Source organism: Pelecanus crispus, chromosome 3 (assembly GCF_030463565.1).
Source record: "Pelecanus crispus isolate bPelCri1 chromosome 3, bPelCri1.pri, whole genome shotgun sequence".
Classification (NCBI taxonomy): Eukaryota; Metazoa; Chordata; class Aves; order Pelecaniformes; family Pelecanidae; genus Pelecanus; species Pelecanus crispus.
The window spans coordinates 99,160,154-99,180,228 of record NC_134645.1 but is presented as its reverse complement, the minus strand read 5'-3'; the positions used below and the strand labels follow the sequence as shown (position 1 = coordinate 99,180,228).

Sequence of the window (20,075 nt, the reverse complement as noted above, 5' to 3'; positions counted from 1 at the left end):
AAGCTTTGTGGAGACAAACCTGCTGGACAACAAGCAGACCATGAGTCAGCAATGCACCCTCGTGGCAAAAAAAGGCCAGCGATATCCTGGGCTGCATTTGGAAGAGTATTGCCAGCAGGTCAGGAGAGATAGCCTTCCCCTTTGCTCAGCACTGGTAAGGCAATGTCAAGGAGGACATGGACTTACTGAAGTGGGTCTAGCACAGAGCCACAAAGCAGATTGAAGGGAGAAGCATCTTTCATAAAAGAAGAGGCTGAGAGAGCTGGGACTTTTCAGCCTGGAGAAGAGAAGGCTCAGAAGGGATCTTACCAGTGTGTATACATACCTGATGTGAGGGAATGAAGAAGAGGGAGCCAGATTCTCCTCGGTAGTTGCCAGGGACAGACCAAGAGGCAATGGGCACAAATTAAAAACCAGGAAATTCCATCAGAACACAAGAAACCACTTTTTTATTGTGAGGGTGGTCAAATACTGATACAGGCTGCCCAGAGAGGTTGTGGAGTGTCCATCTGTGGAGATGCTCGAAAGTCAAGTAGATACAGTCCTGGATCATTGATCTGCTGGAGGAGGGGGATTGGTACTAGATGATCTCAAGAGGTCCCTTCCAACCCACACAATTCTGTGTGTTTCTATTTACATAGCTCAAGCTTATTCTTGGCATAGTGGCCAACAACTTCATTTTTATGGATTAAGAGGATTTTTTGAAATGTTTCATGTGTATTTAAACAGACTGATTCTCTATTGTGGTGGTTTCCCTGGTTCCGGTGATGAATTCAGTTCAAACATTTACAACTCTTCCTACGATACCACAGCCGTATTCTTGACTCTGTATTCCTTGGGAAGCTGCAGGTGTCTTGAAGTAAATATTTTTGAAACAACTTCCTTATTTCCAGTTGTTGTATTTATAATACCAAATACTTCACTTAAGAGGAGGCTATTTTAGCATTATCTTAGTAATAAATTAAACACCTCATAAAACTGAGAGTCCTTTGGGTTGTCATGTCTAGTGTTTCAACATTGATTTCACTAAAATTGCCTGTTTGGAGGGACCTTGTGAAATTACAGCGCTTGCCTTATGTTAATAATCAATTTACTTTCTGAGATTACATGTTTTTCCACTCAAGCACGAATAAAATGATTATGACACAGTGGAAAATCTTCCTAAATAAATATATGGGTGGAAGCTGTTAGATTTTCTTAACATAATTATTTAGAATGACATCAAAATTAATTTAAATTCAGATTGCATTTATCTAGTTTATAGAACTTAAATATTTCTTTGACGTAATTTGTCTTCTACTTCAGTGAGTAAATGTTGTGCTCAACCAATTGTAGAACAAGCTTTACAGAGCAATGATAATTACTGCATAGTAGGTCAGGCTCCTGGCACAGAGCAAACAGTATTTTTCACAGCTACAGCTCTGGAGTTTTGGAATCTCTTTTAATCTTCTCAGTCCTTCTTGACTTTGATGTAAGTTGTTTTTAAGTATGCAAAGCTCCAGTCTGATTTTATCTTTAAGCTGGAGTGATGTACGTTCCTTCAATCGGGTATTTAACAGTCTCAGAATGGTTAATGTAAAAGGGGGAGCTAATTTTCAGTTTTTTTACCAGAATGTCTCTACCTTAAAAGCAAAGTAAATAACCAGTAAGGTAGGATACAGCTTAAAAAAAATTATATTTTTCCCACTTTGTCATTTAAAAATGGGATGAAAAAGGTTGTAATTTAGAATGTTGAAGAAGACAGATTTATCAATTAGAAAATGGTTCTGTCGTTTTTTAATTTCTTTGTTATTTTCCAATGAAGAAATTAAAATCTAACTTGTAATGGAATAGCAGAAACTATTTCACTTTTAAGGTCTCATTTAGAATTTTCAGGTTCCCTTCCAAATACTCTATTATCAATATTTCTTTTAATGTCTCTTAGCAAAGGGTATAGCAACATGAGAGAATAGGAATTATTTCTCATAATTAAAAATTAAGGTTTTCATTATAAAAATATCTAAATGCAGTTGAAAAATATTTCTACAAGTGATATTGAATTTAAAATGCACTTTTGTGAATACACTTGAAAAATTGTGATGGATTTTGTGTAGGGATTTTTTGGCAAAATAGGTTGTCGCATTTAATTTCTTGGCACTGCTATGCCTGTTTAAGGGCTTTTTTTATGTTTGTTAAATGCATTTGAATAATATGATACAGTATAGCTAGGCACTCTCTTTTACCATTTTATTAATATAAAAATGAAGAAATTATTGGAAATCATTCCTAAAATTAGAAAGCCAAAGTTGAGTGCAGGAATGCTTCTGCATTAGCGAGAAACTCCCTAGTGACATCTCTCCCGAACAGGGGATTAGGGTCCATGTGCTCTATCCTTCTGTGAGCCGTGTTTCTGTGAAAGGCTTTAGTGGGATATTGAGTGGGATATGACTTGTTTTCTACAAGCAGCTAAATGTCTTGCCTTCTGGCCTTATTTCCTGCGAGTGTGTTCAGGTTTAACATTTAATACAGAGGTTAATTTGTAATACACTGGTTACCATAATACATCCTCAAGGAAGGTTAATAGGATTGAAGAAGGAATCGTACATTCAAGGCCTAACACTGTATTACTGAAGTTAAAACGGTTTCATTTAATGCAACATAGATTTCCAATTTAGGAAAGAGAATATTCAAACTGTAATATTTCTAAGGATTTAAAAAAAACACTTGTGCAATTGTGACACTACCAAAGTTAATGACAAAACTCTTATTAACAGCAGTTGTGCAGTCAGGTGGTTCAATGTCAAAGCCCTCTTTAAATATTACCAAATTTTTGGCTAAATGCATGATGGAAAATAATGACTCTATATTCAGGCTGTGCATTTGTTGTAGGTTTGTAGCTTTCACTTTGTGAACTGTCAAATAGTTGATTGGGATCCTGGAGAACCTTCTCTGATCCCATAACTGATAGGTAGATGCCCACTGTTGTGTAACTGGGTTGGATGTGTGGTTGCTCTGATTTTTGTGATTAATTCTAATCTTCTGTTTCCAATTAGCTTTTGAACTGGCTTTCTTACTGATACTGCCATGTGACGTGTGCCTTCATTCCCCTAAAACGGCAGCCTGGCAAACTTTTTCTGGCAAACTGTGGAGCAGAGGACTGTCACCAGCTTTGGGCTAGGCTGGATTTCCCCTAGGTTAGAGTTGGCTGGAGCTCTGCAAGCTCCAGGTGAGCTGCCAGGAGCACCGGGTTGTGACTACAGACAGAGAGGGAAAAGTGGGAAGTTTATATGCACTAGGCATATCGGCTTAGAGGACTGAGACAAAGGAAAGTCTCTTTTCTGTACTTGAATTAGCGTAGGCACTGGGACTTGTTTGGCTGCTTGGTGGCAACTTTGGGCATTTGGAGAAACAGTCTTTTAACTGCCCAGAGCTCCACTCATATGGCTGCGTTTAGGTGCCCAAGGGGCTGGCGGGGTGTCTGTGGGTTGGGCACTCTGAGATGGGGGGTCTTTACTTTCCACCTGCCTCCTGCTTTGGGTATATCTGTCCCTTTGTCAGTCTGGTGTTGAGGATTATTCAAGAGAATCTTAGTTTAGCTTGGCAAACAAGTTACATAAGTCTCATTAATCTTGCATAATAACTGCAGTAGTTAAGACTTTAAAGTCCAGCTTCCTACTTTCTCTAGAACTAGTTCCTGTTTTGAAATGTGATGATGTATTGCAGGAACTGCTAATTAGCAGCTTCCCTTGAAAATTCACACGGGCTTATTCTAAGAACTTTTCCCTTCATCCTCAAGTGTGGTTTCTCTAAATTATTAATTCCATAAATCATGTCAGTGTTCCCACATAACTCTGCTTGATTTTATCCTAAAATAATCTGCAGCCTATTTTTAGACACTAGGATTAGCGATCTTACTCTTCTATAGTTAGAGATATGCAAATAGATGGATGCAACATGATACAGCAAGGGGTTACAATATAGACTTTGAATTCCTGCATTGTGTGTTGGACCTGCAGCCGTGCCCAGGGGCGGCAGTCAGAATCAGAGCACAAGCTTATGGAAGGATGCACAGAGCCTCTCTTCTGAACAGCTTTCCATCTAATGTAAGGCAAAGCTCATCAAGTCATTTCAATTAACAGAAGCGGAGAAGGAAGAGAAGAATAAAGAGTGCAGTTGACCGCATACTTCAGCTAAGCACGCAGCTGGGGTTTGCTGAAGCATATCATGTCTCATTTATTTTATTTTTAATATTTTATCTTTTTTGCCCCTAACCAAGCAGTTGTTATTTGAATTATTTGTGTGCGTATTGTAGCTGAAGTTTGTCCTATGGAAAAGAAGAAAGTAGCCGACTGTCCAAGTGAGTTGAAGGCAGGCATCTCATGAGTCAAGGGGACAGGAAGCAATATCAGTAACATTTAGACAACTTCTTATCACATTGATTGCCAGCAAAGATCTGTGCAACACAAAGGAAATAACTAGCAACTGTTTTGGTTTTCTTTTCTTTAGATATTATTCTAAGTAGCATTAGACAACTTGTTGACACCACTTATCCTTTTTAAGTGAGTGTAGGTAGTATTGCATTTTTTATTTAGTTAAAGGAAGTATGTGATGCCTAAAACATTTATTTATATTTTGAGTGGTATTATAACCTCAATATTTGCTCAGTGAACTCAACTAAATGAAGGAAATGGACCTCCTGTGCCGGCTGCCTGCCCCATGCACAGCACTATGGCAGTGAGTACAGCTCTCATGGGGGGGCCAAGACCCTCTTCTGAACAGGGGATGGGAAGTGTGGCTCTCCACTAAGCCCACTCGACAAACCATAGAGGACACTGAGATGTTTTTAATTTCTTCTTTCTTGCTAGAAGGAAGACTCAGAACCAAACTGTAAATATGTCGTCACAGTCTGGCTTGTGGTCTGCTCAAGGCAAGGCCATAATGGACTAATCAAAAACATTCTTCTAATTGTTTTAATTATCCTAAACAAAAACATAAACTACTTTTCTGTTCTTACACTCTTACTATACTATATATTTTAATTTTTTCCATCCTGATGCTGGGAAGTCATAGAGAAGCAGGAATGCTGGCAAGTAGGTGGAGCTGTGTGTATCTTTAACATTTAAATCTCTGTATCTGAAAGGCATTGCTGAAAGGCCTTTTACGTGTTTCTGTGTTAAAATATCAGACAGTTTAGAAGGGTGCCTGCAGGGGAAAAAAAAGGACTTTTCTTCCTCTAGAAAAAGCTGATGCTTCATATCTACCTGTGTGATTGTTCTACAGGTTTTTTGTACACATGGCACATAGTATAATGACTAATAATATAATGATTGGATAAAAGGTAGGACAAGTGTTTCTTCTGTGTTTCACCAGGTAAGTATTCTGGTAATTAATAAATGACAGTGAAAAATAATTACTCCCAATTTTAATTTTTTTAATAACTGATTTTTCAGAAAGTTGGTCAACTTTTGACTTTGCAATATGTCATAAATCACATTTTAGCTCATCTTGTAATTAGAGATAAAATTGCCTTCCCAACATATTCCATGTTTTCCTGTGTAATTAACACCTCGTTCACAGCTGTGTCTGCCAGTCAAAACCCTGCCTTCTTCCCCCTGACACTTCCTTGATGCTTTGTTTAGACTGCTGAGATTTTAAGTGTCATCCTCAGGATACTTTAAATAAGTCCAAACAGGAAAAGGAAGGTGCTTCAAGAAGTCAACAGTATAGATCATTATAACTCAGAGGGACTATTTAAAAATTATGAAGCAATTTATCTTTGTTTATTACTTACATCATTACCTCTCAATCTGTTTTTCATACTTTCTAAGGGAAGTTTACCGTTTTTCAAAGAAGTCAGGAAATATTAGTTTCCATCTGTATTTCTGAAGTAGAGATCAGTCCAAAAGTCTAGATCTAGCTAACAACAGCCCCATTTTCTTGTGCATGTGTGCCTTTCCCCATACTGTGCCCTCTGTCAGGCCAGGCAAGCTACTCGGTTGCCCAGTGAACTGCACCAATGAACTGATCAAAGTCAAAAACTACTCTGCTTTGTTGTGGGCCATCCTTAGCTCCGATGAGTTCCCAGCTCTGGCTCACCACAGGGCTGTGTGGACAGTGTTACGAGCACAGTTGGGGGTGGGTGGTAAGGGGCAGCATAGCCTTGAGCCCAATATAGGCTGCTAGTACCGTATTTTGGTTCTGAAAATCTACCCTGAGCTGCCCCAGTTACAGCCCGGCATGTGCGAGTGCTGGCAGGATTAAACAGCTCAGCACATAACATATGTCTCAGCTCGTTAAGACCCAGGAATCTGGCACTTCAAATATGCTGAGGTGGTTTTTTTGGGTTTTGTTTTTTTTTTCTTTTTTTCCACGATGCCCTTAAAACAAGTCACTTGCTGGCTGAGGACCTTCATAAAACCATGGTGGCAGTGTACATGTTATGTGGCACAGGCCGGTGGATGAAACACATCCCCACAACCCTTGTTCAGTTCTTTCTTCAACTTGAAGGGCTCCAAATCCCTACTTCTTGCTTCTTAGGAGAGTCCCTGGCGTCTAGGCAAGAGGTTACACTGGTGAGCTACAGGGTGTGAGGAAGAGGGATTTTCCACCCTTACTGTCATCATCTTGTTTCCCCTCGGCATAGATCAAGATTAATGAGAGGCAGAGCGTGACGGTAGTTTTCTACAGATCAGGGCTCTCACCTGTAAAGAGTGAAGCTGAGATTTCCTTCTCCAGTTTGTGTGAGATTGTCGTTTAATAAAAAACAGAAGTGAGCTTAGAAGTAGGGACCGTAGCTTACGGAAATACCCCGATGTGTTAATTGTGAGCTGTCAGCAAGCATTTTCATTTTTAACTTCTTAAGCCAAGTTTTCACCAGAACATCACCTTAATGCTTTTTGTTAATTTATGTTTGCCATAAGCAAGGGAAAAGTTTAATCTTTTTTTTACCCTCACACCTAGGTATTAGTTGTTCTCAGCTGTTTCTAAAAATGTGCATCAAGATTTCAGCTTGGCAGTAAAGATGTAAATGACTGTAAATTACTTCCATTTTTATGTTGATCTTCCTAAAAAAAAGCATGTGTGAAAACAGCAGTTGTTCAATCGAGTTCTGTACTAAAAAATTGTAATAATTACATGTGCAAATTTTTTAGACTATGAGTGGAAAATCTCACGTTAACTTAAGTAGACTTTTATGGACCTTAAGTTTTAATGCAAATGGTGTTGCATGTGCACTATATACACAGATGGTAATAATTGCATGAGGAAGGTGAATTGGATTTGCGAATAAATCTGACTTTTCTGCTTGTCCTCACATTCTGGAGAAGAAGTGTATGGATGTTTGTTAATTGGGTTATATTGTACATACGTACTTACTGTGCACGTCAGGGTGACTACTACAGCACAGTTTAAAATCCCAAGCTCTGGTATATTCAGATAAAATATAATTTATTTACACCTCATCAAGATGCTCTGTTTATAGCCCCATCAATTTGCACTCACATTTGAGACATAGCTTTAAAATGTGACAGTAAATTTTACAGTGATGCAAATATACTGTTTGTCATCATTATTAAAACAATCCTAAAATTACTAGAATTGGATAGCATTGCCATGACTGATACAGAATATTCTTCTGGATAGTTTTTGAACTTTTTAATAATAGGCAAGGCAATAAATCTTTGTTTTAAACAAAATTCTTATTCCAAATCAGTGACTAGCTGTAACATTTATAAATGTCTGTTGTTCTTTTTTTGTTTCCAGGGAAGACGAGGCAAACCCGGGCTCCCAGGAAAGCCAGGGCCACCAGGACCCCCTGTGAGTAACTAACGAGGGGAACGGGAGATTTTCACTCTATCCTGGAACAATGAACTTTGTTAGCACTTTTATAGCAGGTTACCTGATCATAATTATGGTTGGAAACAATTGATTTGTGTACTCTGCTGCATCAAACAAGCTACTATTCCCAGCCTTTTGATACAGCAAAGATAAAAGGACTGGGTCCACAAATACAAGAGGCTACACAGGAGGGAAAGAACAGGATGCAAACTTCAGCGAAGGAAGCAGAAATTGGCATTTCAAAGAAAGACTGGCCATGTATGCTAAATGTGAATACTGTGCATTCATTCACTTTACAAATGCGTGATGCTCTGTAGAAGATGGGATAATTTCTGTCTCAGAGGGGTAATTTGAAAGATGAAGGACTGTGTGAAGCATGTGCCAACTGTCTGAATGGTGGGGAGGATTATACCCAGCACTGGAATGAGCACTCAGCTGTAGTTCAAATGAGTTACTGAAGAATTAAAAAGATTAAGAAATACATGACTCTGTGGAAGGATTTGTGATATGAAGCACTAAAGGGTTTAGCTCAGATCTAAGAGTTTTGGGTTTGTTTTTTTTTAAGAGATACATGATTTCAAATTTCAAGTCAGGCATGGATCTGTTTTAGTCTAGAATGAACGCAGCCTTCCTTTGGTAGAGGAAGACTTGATCACATTTGTAACATTCCCTGTATGTTGTATTGTAAAAATGCTGTCATGCACAAGTACAAAACAGCTATTTGTGGATTAAGTAAACTTCTGCTGCTTTACATTCTTAGTATCAAACAAGGGTTTCATAATTCCTTTTTCTGCTTACCTGAATTAGGTAAAGGCCAGTAGTTTATGCATCAGAACATTTGATTCATCTACTTCAACCTTACTGCAAGGGAAAACTAGTCTTATTTGTAGATAAGAGAATAATGGACTGCTGCATGAAATACAATGAATAAAACGAAACAGATTTCATTAACTCATCTAAAAACAAAACTGCATAAATTTTATAATTTTCCCCCCATTTTCCTTGCAAAATGTGTTCAGAAAGAGGAGTTGATGATGGAATTAATTTATACTGCATAAAACTAAACAGTTAAAAATCCCTTCCTCTCCCTCTTCTCCCCTGCATATATTCATATTGAAGCCTTGCTTATTTGAGTCTTTTGTACAGTTTGGGCTTCCTGATGCTGAAATGGTACTGCAGACTGCAGGAGTCGAAACAGAGGAAAGGAGTGATGCAGAATCTTTCCTAATACAAATGCCAAAAATGACCTTTAAAAGAAAAAAGAAAAACCAACATAGCAGAGGTCAATGTTAGACCTAATCTACTTAGCTTTTTGTGAACCAGTGAAAAGCTCTTTCTCCATTACAGATTTCTGCCACCATAGATTTGCTGGCAGGTCAGGCTTGTGAAGATGTATGATCCTTGACAGACATACCAGAAATCTTGAGTGGAAGCTAAATTGCACTTTCAGTACTGAGACCTATTTCAGATTTTCTTACAGCAAACGGGAAGCTCAACTTTGTCAGCATGACAGCATGCCTACGAGGAGCTCTGTATGGGTACCGTAGCCTAGCACTACATATCAGAAAAGCATTGCTCAAGTAATCGTGGCCTAAATATTGGTTAAAAGTATTTGTTTCTGGTATAACTATCTCGATGCAGTCCTTACTTTGGATACAGCTACAGCAGCATCTTGTGTTCCTCTTCCAAGACTGAGAATCTAATGCATAGGAAAAGCATACTCTAAAAGCAGTAAAGCCTGTTAATGCACGCATTGGCAGTACCCCATATTTAAAGTTCTACAGCTTGTACATACTGAAAAGACTTTAACATGATCCATCATTCCTCCTCTCTTTTTCAAGGCTCAAACCGTATTAAATTTCTGCTATATTGTTGCCCCTTATTTTTTCATAGTTAGTAGTGGCACATGGATACATTATTGGCCTTTACTTTGGCCTTTCTGAAGTGCAACAGAACTATCGCACCTGCAGGGTTGTTGCTATCTAAGTTTGGCGTATACAGGGTACAAAAGGCTTTACAGATTGACCTAACATGTAAAAATTAGACTCTCCAGAAAAAGTAAGTTTGGTGTGTGTTTGATGTTTCAGAAGAATACGATACTTGTATTTGAGAAAAAGGAGATTCAGTCATTAATTGTTAGGGTGGCTACTCTATACACTGCATGTTTGAAATTATAAATTTACCTACTTTATTTATCAGTTTATGCCATGGCGTTAAGTACTTAATTTAGATGTTAGAACAGCCAGATGTTCAGTAACGACAAAAAAACCTGTGAGAAGGAAAGTTCTGCCTCCTTGAGGAAGAAGCTGGTGAACAGGATACAATACTCAAGAGTATTTGGTATAAAGGACAGTCCTAAAACAAGTGTGTGCAGGGAGGGATTATGAGACCACATTCTGAATAGTCAAAAGGACTTTAAATTGGATGCTGTTAAGTGGTGTGAGTTTTGATTAACTAGAATAATACTTTTTTACCTTTTGTAATACTTTTGTCACATGGCAGCATTTAAGATTTTCTTGATATTTTTATCTTCCTCTAATCTGACTTTTCTAACCCTTTCTCAATACCTCATCTTTTTTTTTTTCCCCCCCTTAACATAATTTCTGGGGATTTTTTTTTTTTTCAGTAAAATTGATGTTTGTAGTGAGTTTCTAGTCTCTTAACATCATCTGCACATCTTTGGTTAAAAACATGTGTCAGTGTCAGAAACATAGATTGATTGACAATTGATGACGAAACTACTCAGTTAAAGTGGAACTCTGTGCAACTTCTTCCAGGTACCTTTTCTTTTGTGTCATTTTTCCCTTATCCTTTCTTTTATGTTACTTTTTTCCCTTTGGAGCAAATCCTGTCCCCACAAAAGGCAAGGAGTCAATGAGGATTTTTATAGAGGGGTTGTAAAAAACACTTCTGTAAGCCTACCCACATGATGATCCTCCTCTGAGTATTTTTTAAGGTTTATTAAATATTATAAACTTTTAAAGTGTTCTGTTATTCCCTTCTGGTTCAGAATTCATGGTTTGCTTCCTTGCTGTCTGATGTTGGTTTTGAGTGCTGTTCGGTTATTTCAATACTGGAGAGCTGTGTGTTTCAGTGAAACAGGTGTTTCACTCCAGCATGTAAAAATTTATGCTGAAAACAGGGAGTCCAAATGGGTTAAGTAGAACAGCAGCTCCCTCTAGTGCTTTCTGATCCCTTCCCTGCTTTTAAAGAGTCTAGAGAGCAGTTTAAAGCTTCTGTTAAATACACTATTCATTTCACTCTCCGAAGCATTCTGAAAACTGTGATTGTGAAATCAGAATCTCTGTATCTTTCAAATGTATTCCATACATTTTCTTGCTTGCTTTTTCTTCGAAAGTCCTCTGCAAGAGATACTGTCTCTTTCACATCCTGTTATCCTGCTCTGCATGGCTCTTCGCTGAAATTGAAATGCTGATTTTATGAAACAAAAAGAAACACTATCATAGTAGGATGCTGTGAGGTTGTAAGTACAGCATTTTGATCTGACCCCAGAACTGAACTGATAGCTTTCGTCTGCCATAGCTGCTAACAAAAATATCTACAGGACTTAGCGATGCAGAAGGGGTTACCAGCAGACCATAGCTTATTTTGCATAGGTATAATGCATTGCCTTTCTAGTTCCCACACCATTTTTTTCAGTACTCAAAAGCAAATGTATGGAAGGTGTCTGAACTTAGTATTTATATGCCTGTTGGCCTAAGGATGTACAGGCCCAGGTCTGCAGTCTGCACTTAGGCAAAATGCTTTTCTGGTCTTGGGTTGTAGAATTACTGCCTGCCTGGTTTTGTGCAGAGTTCTGTTAAGAGGAGATCATTTATTTTTCTATTTGTTCTGCTTAGCAACAGCAGCAACAGCTGCATGATGTCTGGCATTGTTTTACATATTATGGTCATTTGTGGGAGGTTTTGGAACTGGAGGGGCTTTTGTTGTTTTTTTTATTATTATTTTTACTTTTATGTGACTCAGCAGCCAGGTATTTCTATTTACATAGGTAGGCTAGAGGACAGAAAAAGGTTTTACTGGTTTCTCCATTAAGGGTTAATGTTATCTTTTCTGTCCCAATTGTCTCTACTGGAACTGTTATGACTGGAGGAATTCCATTTCTCAATAGTTCCCATTTTAGTGGGACATCAGATTGGTTTTGAAATAAAAAGATTGCCAAGCTGGAGTTGTGCTACATGCTTCCACCAGTATAACAGCGTTTTTTGGGGTGAGTCTGAGTATGACTTCTGCCCACTGTTGCTATTTGGCACAAGGGAATTGCCATCAGCACTGTTTTTTAAAGGTAGGAAACATGAGGACTACCTGATTTGGCCAAGTGCCATTTTGTCCAAGAAGTTGTCTGTGGCAGAGCAAGGAAATAAACTTCGGGTCTCCTAAATCACAGGTTAGTGAACTGCAATCACAGTTATTCATCCTGGTAAACCTGCTGTTTTCTGCCAACATGTCCAAAGTCATTGTTTGCAACCAGAATAGATTTATTTCACAATTTCTGTAGGCCTTGAAGCTCGTCATTCAGTTCCTCATTTACCTTTGCAAGGGGCTGAACTTCATACCTTTTGTCTTCACAACTGTTCTTGCCTGGAAGATTAGCTTTGTGTTATGCCTTAAAGTCTTAAATTAAAATAAGGTTTCATTTTTGTTTGTGTTGCATGCGAGGCAGTGGAGAAGTTCACAGACTGCTTGAATTTTTTCATTTAATTCCATACACTTTTGGTCTCTTGTTATTCGGTATGTATGTCAGTGCCACCAAACTAGTTATCTTAAGTAGCCAGCAGTTTGCCTTGGAAATCTCATTTCCTCTGCCTCAGGAAATACTGTCATTCTTCTACCAGTATTTTGAAAGTGAATGAATGTTATCAGTTAGTTACAATAAACAGAAAATTAAAGCAATGATAAGTGAAAATTGTCAGTATCATTTCTGGTATTCCTGGACTTTCAGCTGCTTTTTAGAAGAATATTGGAAATGCTTAGGTGGTAGGATGGGAAAGGCTGGCAATGGTTGATCATATTGTTTGTTTCTGTGCATTAAGTTTTTTAAATCCATATCAAAATGTAATTTATTTAATGTATTCTATTGTGGCAGACGTCATGCCTTCATCATTCTTTCCATTTGCTCTTTGGAATAGTTATACAATATTGCACATCTGCACTGATAAGTTGCACAATGTTTTACATTATAGTAATCAGAAGAACGGTATTTTATTTTAATGGGCAGGCACAGATCTGAAATAGATGGATAAAATGATTACACTGAGTCACTTGTGCTGCTGTGTTCTCTGAAATGGCCTGTTCTTGAGATGCAACCAGTGCAATTTACTTGTTACATATTTTACTGCATGGACTGTGAGACTGAATAGACGTTTTCAGCAGTCTCATCTTTACAGAAATGCAGACGAACTGTAAAAGTTAACGGAGAAAAATATATTATAAACCTCAGTAATTTCACAGTTTGGAGCGATTTCCTTTTAAGCACCTGTATTTCTATTCCTGCCTTGTCTATAGAAATAACATCTGAAACCTGTTTGTAATTTTGGAAAACAATCAGGACACATTTTCAGTTCTTTTCTTATTCATACAACCGTACTCTCCGTGTGCTTCAGTTCTCTCAATTACACAACTTGATATTAAAAAAGAAAAAGGAAACCCTGCTCAAGTGAGCTTTTCACTGGTATTTGGAAAGCAACAAATCTGAAAAACATCCAAAGTGGCAGATGTGCAAAATTCTCATTCAAAAGCTAGAAATTGCCTGTACAATAATTTTTCAAGCCTGTTAATTTCATTGCTTCTCCACTTGCAAACCAATACTACTAGTTCTTTTTTTGTCTGTAGAGACTTCAGAGGAGATTATGCAGCTATATTAGTGGAGAGAAACAGTGTGGAAGGGAAGAAAGAGACTGGAGTTTAGGAAGACATTCTTGAATAAAAGTATTTTCTGTTGTACACTGGGTTTATTAGTTGATGGAAAGATAAAATTATTAACTTTACGTCAATTTTTGAAAATGGAAACACTAAAACAGAGACATGGTTTACCTTTGGTAGCACAAAGGTTGTGGCATAGTCAAGAATGCAACCCGAATGCCGTAAGTTCCCCCTGACTGCCTTAGTCACGAGACAGTTCTAGGTCTTTTTGAGGTTATGTCTGTTTTTCAAAACCGTGATATGTACAAAGGCTTTCCATTTTGTCAAAAATTATTTATTTGATGTACAAATAATGTCTGGGGGGCTGGGACTGGCAACAGATACAGCATTCAGTCCTTTCTGAGTTGTGTGGTTGCAGCAGTTTCATTTGTGGAAAAACAGTAAAATAGTGGCATATGAGAAGGGAGGATAAATTCTTATTTTTTACTGCTTGTGGGATTACAGAATCCTGGAAGGATTCTGGATTCAAGGATTCGACACTGCAGGATCGCAGTGTTGAATTTGAGACATCTAGTAAGTAGGCAGTGTCATCACGGTTCAGTCCCAATTCTGGATTGCCATCTTTAATATGGGTATTGAAGTAAAAGTTCTGCCATTAACTTTAGAAATCAGAGTTGAGTGAGCATCTCAGTCAAAACATCATGACTATATTTATCTTACTTTTCAACGTAAATTTGAAGGTACAATTTACTTCCAAAGTAAAATGAATGGAAAAATTTATGGCCTTGTATCTCTTCTGATGTTGGGGAACAAAGAGGAAGTGAAGCACCTGTGATGTTTCATGAGACCTTGAAATCTTCCTGATGTCCCGTAATATTTAAGTAACACTGTCTTTCTGTAACAATGTAGTCACAGTAAAATATATAGGATGATATTTCATAGTTTAGTGATGATGTCTCAGAACACACCTGTCTTGTTCTCGTATGCTGCAGTAATGTTCTGCTGGGTCTTACTGACTTACCCATCAGTTTTAATAACTTTTGCCTATTTGACTTTAATTTGGCTTTACCATCTTCCTAGTTTTTTATACCTTCAGGCTCCATGGAAACTTTGTATTGTCTCTCTTCTATTAGTTAGTTTCCATCAGATAGAAGTTTTTTTCCCCAAGGAGGTAGCAGTCTGTTTGGTTAATCAAAGTCATGGTTCTGTGTCTCATCTTTCTGAAGTTCAGTACCTCAAGGGAAGTACCTTTACCGGTAAGGAGAGCCATCAGGGTTTCACAGAATGATGTTCTACATGTGGGAAAACTTTGTGTGTTTGCCATTCTGTGCACCCTTACAGAGCAGATGCATCTTGCTGGAGAAGGCTTTGCTGTCAGAATGCAAATCATGACCTACCTCATTTAAATGCTTTGTCAGAACACTTCAAAATATGATTGTGTAGGAGCCAAATGATACCACCCTCAGGATGTGCATCCTCAAAGTAGCTATCTCATTTTATCACATAATATCACCAAACCGGTGTCTTATTTTTTATGCAAGTACTTTACATTGTGGTTATTCTCAAGCTCTTAATAATTGTTCATCAGTGTAGCCTGCTACTGGGACTTAGGAACCAGTCCTGTGAGTTGTTACTCCCAGTTAGAGATGCAGGAATTGCACATGTTGAAAAAAGTGAACTTCCTGAAGAGTGAGCCTCCTGGAGGAGAACAAGTTAAGAGTCTCTTGTTTTGAAATTGTCTACAGTCTCTCCTGCACCCCTCCAAAGGTGCTAAGAGAAATGATGCAGAATAGTTGCATTAGTAAAAGAAGCCTTCTTCAGTCTTCATGAGTCATTGCTGTGAGGCTCTGTGTTCTTACCATATTCTGGTGATGGGACGAGAGCATGCCTCCCACGCAGTGATTTTCCTTCTTATTACTAATTGTCCACCCTAAAATGCATTTAAATTACTGTGACAATTATAACATCTGTGAAGACCTAATATTCTTTGCATAAAGCTGGTTATTCTTAGACCAATACCAATCTATACCACCAAGAGGATGATGCTTTTCTGAAAACAGAAATGCTTCTCAGTTTCAGCTTTGTGACAGTATCGTTTGTTCTTCCAGCCATAGTCAGAGTTCCCTTACTCACGAGAGCTATTATTTTCTGCACTGCTTCCACAAATCCATTTACTACGTCCTAGTGATCCTTGCAACTGGTACCATGACACAAAGGTATCAAATACCAAGGATTGTCTGTCATATTCAGTTCACAAGCAGCTTCTTCTATACACATGTGAAATTATCAGATATGAGAAATGCCACCTGTGACAAAATCATTGCTGTTCCTGTCATCATCTTTTTCCCTGAATTGCCTGATGGTTTATACAGCAGCAACTCTGAAGTAGTAAACAGTTGAGATCCTCCTTAGAAAAGTATAGTGACTGGTTATTTAGCTTATATTGACCCAGAATACATAGCATTTCAGTATTTTCCTTGGATCTCTGGGTGAAATCAGTGGATAGAAGTTTCTTCAATTTTTCTGGAAATACTTTGGAGTCTTGCTGCTGCACTGCTACGAATTTGACAGCAGTTCTTGTTATGAAAGTCTTAACCAGTTGAAAACAATCGTATTTTCATCTTGACCAATTTGTGTCTTGGGTGAGAAATGATTTTGATCCCTGACTTACTGTAATAGTTTTACAGGTCCTTTAGCATGAAAATGGGAGAAATTTTCAGTAGATTCTTATTCTGAAAGTGTAGAAAGCTGTTTTCTTGTTACGATGCATAACACCAGAATATTCCTGTCGTGTGATGCATGTACAAAAACAGTGCACATAAAACAATTAACAAAGACCTTATACAAAATTAAAATGTGCGATAAAAACTCTGACTAATCTCTGGCTGAAAAACAACCTCCACTTTTTTGAGGAACAACCCTTTTCAAAACTGAAGAGAATTCAATTTCCTAAAGGAATCTTTAGGGTTCCTGTATGCCAGCTACATTTTCCTCACTAACACAAAAGCTGGAGAGGGTAAATTGTCTGTAATTATAAAAAGCCCCAGAGGAGGAAAGTTGCCTTTGTGCCCTGTCTCTGTTAAATGCAGGTCATTCAGACCAGGTGACTTAACTGAGTATATTGTAATCTTATTAATGTAGTCAAATGTTTCTTATAGCCAACATGAGTGGCTGTAGTTCATATTGCATGATATGAAAATTTCAACTTACAGAGAGATACTATGCTAATTTGTAAATTAAACCTAGTTTTAGTTAATAAGATCTTGACTGAACTTTTTGTGTCCTGCCCTGATTTTACAACACTTAAACATCTCATTGAAGGCTTGGTTAATGGCAGATTTTGTCTAAAAAATGTTTTATTTTTCTCAAGCACATGTTTTTTAATCTCTCCATCCATCCTAAGCTTGCATTTGCATAGGAAGTTCCTTCTCCATTGTTGAAATTCTTGATGAAAGGTGTGTGTATAAGTATAAACTTGCAATGCTAATAAAACTAGGAAGTTAGTCTTTTGGAGAATTCTGGCATTCTTCAATTTTACTTTCTGTACTGTAAGTTAAAAATCTAGCTGTTTATTCACACTAGGAGCTGCTTCTACATTAAAACTTGTGCTTTGTGTTAGTGGAAAAAGTTTTAAAATGCTGCATATACCAGAAGGGTTTCGTATTAAAATTGATATGGATGTCATCTCTGTCTTCTCTGACAGACCAATTCACTCCAAAAAAAGTTGCCAGTTTTCGAAACTCAGGGATTTAGAAACTGACTCTGCTTCCCCTCTGTGCCTGAAAAAAGATATAATGAACTTACAGAAAATAATTTACTGTATAATCAAATAAAAATCTAAACCCTTTTATATGACCACTGCTCTTTGAATACAGGTATGTAAACATAACATTACTTAAATTGAAATGACCTTCTGATGCATGTTTTTCCATATAGGGTCCTTCTCGACTAGAAGGAATTCTGGATTCATTGAACAAGCATTATAATGAGGTATGGAGATTTCATATTGTGTGTGTGTGTTTATGACTAAGAAGTGTCTAAGGTAGAAATGACCACAGTTTTGATCCCTGGGAACCACATTCCAGATTAATCCAAAGGGTAGATCCTTCCCTGTCCCCTTTCTGCATCCCTGTGTAGTCTCAGTCCATACTCTAGTCACATACCTACTGTGTCATCTATTCTGCTGCCATGTGTCTTACCTCCCATCTATCTTGTACTTATGTATTTTTGGCTGGTATGACTCAAAAAGGAGGTGGGTGGACCACCTAGCTGTTAGCATAAAGCACCAGCTCCCCATTTCTTAACCTAATTGTTCTAAACAGTACATGACACTTTTTCTTTCTTGACCTACTCTGTCATGATCGTAAGAGTAGAATAAAAAGACAAGGAGGCATAATTTTAAAAGATCTGCTAGCAATCCATGAGAATTGTCCTTGTTTGTATTATAGACTAATAAAAATGTTGTCTTAATTATAGAACCTCCTGCAGCTACAAGCACTTCATAGAAAAAAGTTAAAATTGTGTAGGACAGTGTTCTGTGTGACAGAGCTTTTAAATTCTTACCACAGACTTTTCAAATCATTTAAGCAGTGGTAGTGTCTGCCATTGTAAAGCATCGTAATTCAGAGATCACACAATTTTCTTAATTGATGCCAAAGTGAGTACAAAACTTATTTGATTAGAAAATAATATTTCTGTCAAAGACTGATGAAGCACTATTACAGGAATATTTGCTTAATACAAAGGTTACTGTGTGCATCGCACCTCAAGTCGTGCAGGTCAAACCTGGAAGACTTCCATTTCCTTTAATATTAAAATGCATAATTATAAAGAACAGGTGAATTCAGGATATTTTTCTTATATAACATACCCATATGAGTACTAAAATCTTTTTTTTGCATAGGGATTCTGGAGTGAAATTCATGTCAAACATATCTTTCCAGTTGCTTTTATCACTGAAGTGATTTCTCTGATAGTTCTGATAGCTCATCCATTCTAAATCAGTATATAACCTTAGAACATGCATTAGGAATTAAGCATAGTTTTATATGCTGTCCTGGACAGGGACATTTTCATACCTGGAGACTTGGTTTCTGGTTTTGGTCCGCCATTTCAGATGTATGTGTTGAAGTTTTCTATATTTTGGTTTTATACCTTTTGTTTCTTTTTCCTGCCTGTATTGGGTCTGGCTGAGATGGAGTCAATCTTCCCCATAGCAGCCCTCACAGTGCTGTGCTTTGTATTGGTAGCTAGAAAGGTGTTGATAACGCACCAGTGTTTTGGCTGTTGCTGAGCAGTGCTCGCACAGCATCAAGGCTGTCTCTCCAACATTTCCGCCCCCCGTCACCTGTAGGCTGGGCGTGGGCAAGATCATGGGAGGGGGCACAGCCAGGACAGGTGGCCCAAACTGACCAAAGGGGTGTTCCATACCATATAACATCAGCTCAATAATAAAAGCTAAGAGAAAAGAGGAGGGAGTGGGGCCATTCATTATTTACGACATTTGTCTTCCGGAGCAAAGGCATGTAGGCATGCTGAAGCCCTGCTTCCTGGGAGGTGGCTGGACATCGCCTGCTGATGGGAAGTAGAGAATAAAATCTTTGTTTTCCTTTTGCTTCTGCACAAGGCCTTTGCTTTTGCTTTTATTAAACTGCCTTTATCTTGACCCACAAGGAGGGGTTTTTTTTCCCCATGTCATTTTCTCCCCACTCCGTCCTGCTGAGGAGGGGAGTGCTAGAGTGACTCGGTGTCACCTGGTGTCCAGCCAAGATCAACCCACCACACTGCCAAAGAAGCTTTCACTGATACCAGCCCTGTTTCCGTTATCAATACCATATTTATTGTAACTCACTCCCCACCTCTGGGCTATTAATCTCTTTTAGCCTGATAGTCCCTTTAAGGTTAATTCTGCAGGAGGAAATACAAACAGTGGTGATCTTCAGGAACTGGCAAACCAAAAATCACGTTTCTTATCATTGTAAGGCTCTAAGAATTCCTAAAGTGTCTTATATTTCCTAATTAACAATATTCTGGAAAAATGTAGACCAGCTGCTCTGTGTCTATAAATTAATCATCTTTTAAATTCGTACAGTTTGTCAACCTCCTTCTTCCTTCAGCTGTCTAGTTGGAAGATTTTAATGACTCTGTCATGAGCAATTAACTGTTCAACAAGGAAATGCTGTTTGGTTTCAGATGAGAGAGGAAATGGCTTCCTGGTTCAAGTAACAGGTTTTAAATGCGCAAACTTTCTGTAACTACATGTTCAGATCTTCCTAGAGTCAGCTGAAGTCTCTAATTGCTACAGCAAACATGTTAGTTTCTATATATTTTATGATAGGAATGGGATATTCCCATCAAGAACAAGACAAAGACATGAG

At 38.0% G+C, this 20,075-nt stretch overlaps 1 protein-coding gene across 1 annotated transcript in view; it reads left to right on the top strand.

Moving 5' to 3' along the window:
• COL19A1 (collagen type XIX alpha 1 chain) overlaps nucleotides 1-20,075 on the top strand; it is a 204,938-nt gene that overhangs the window by 128,974 nt on the left and 55,889 nt on the right. Inside the window, exons 15-16 of the mRNA XM_075708001.1 lie at nucleotides 7,741-7,794; nucleotides 17,635-17,688. Of these exons, the coding sequence (XP_075564116.1) occupies nucleotides 7,741-7,794; nucleotides 17,635-17,688 (108 nt within the window). The remainder of the gene's footprint in view (nucleotides 1-7,740; nucleotides 7,795-17,634; nucleotides 17,689-20,075) is intronic.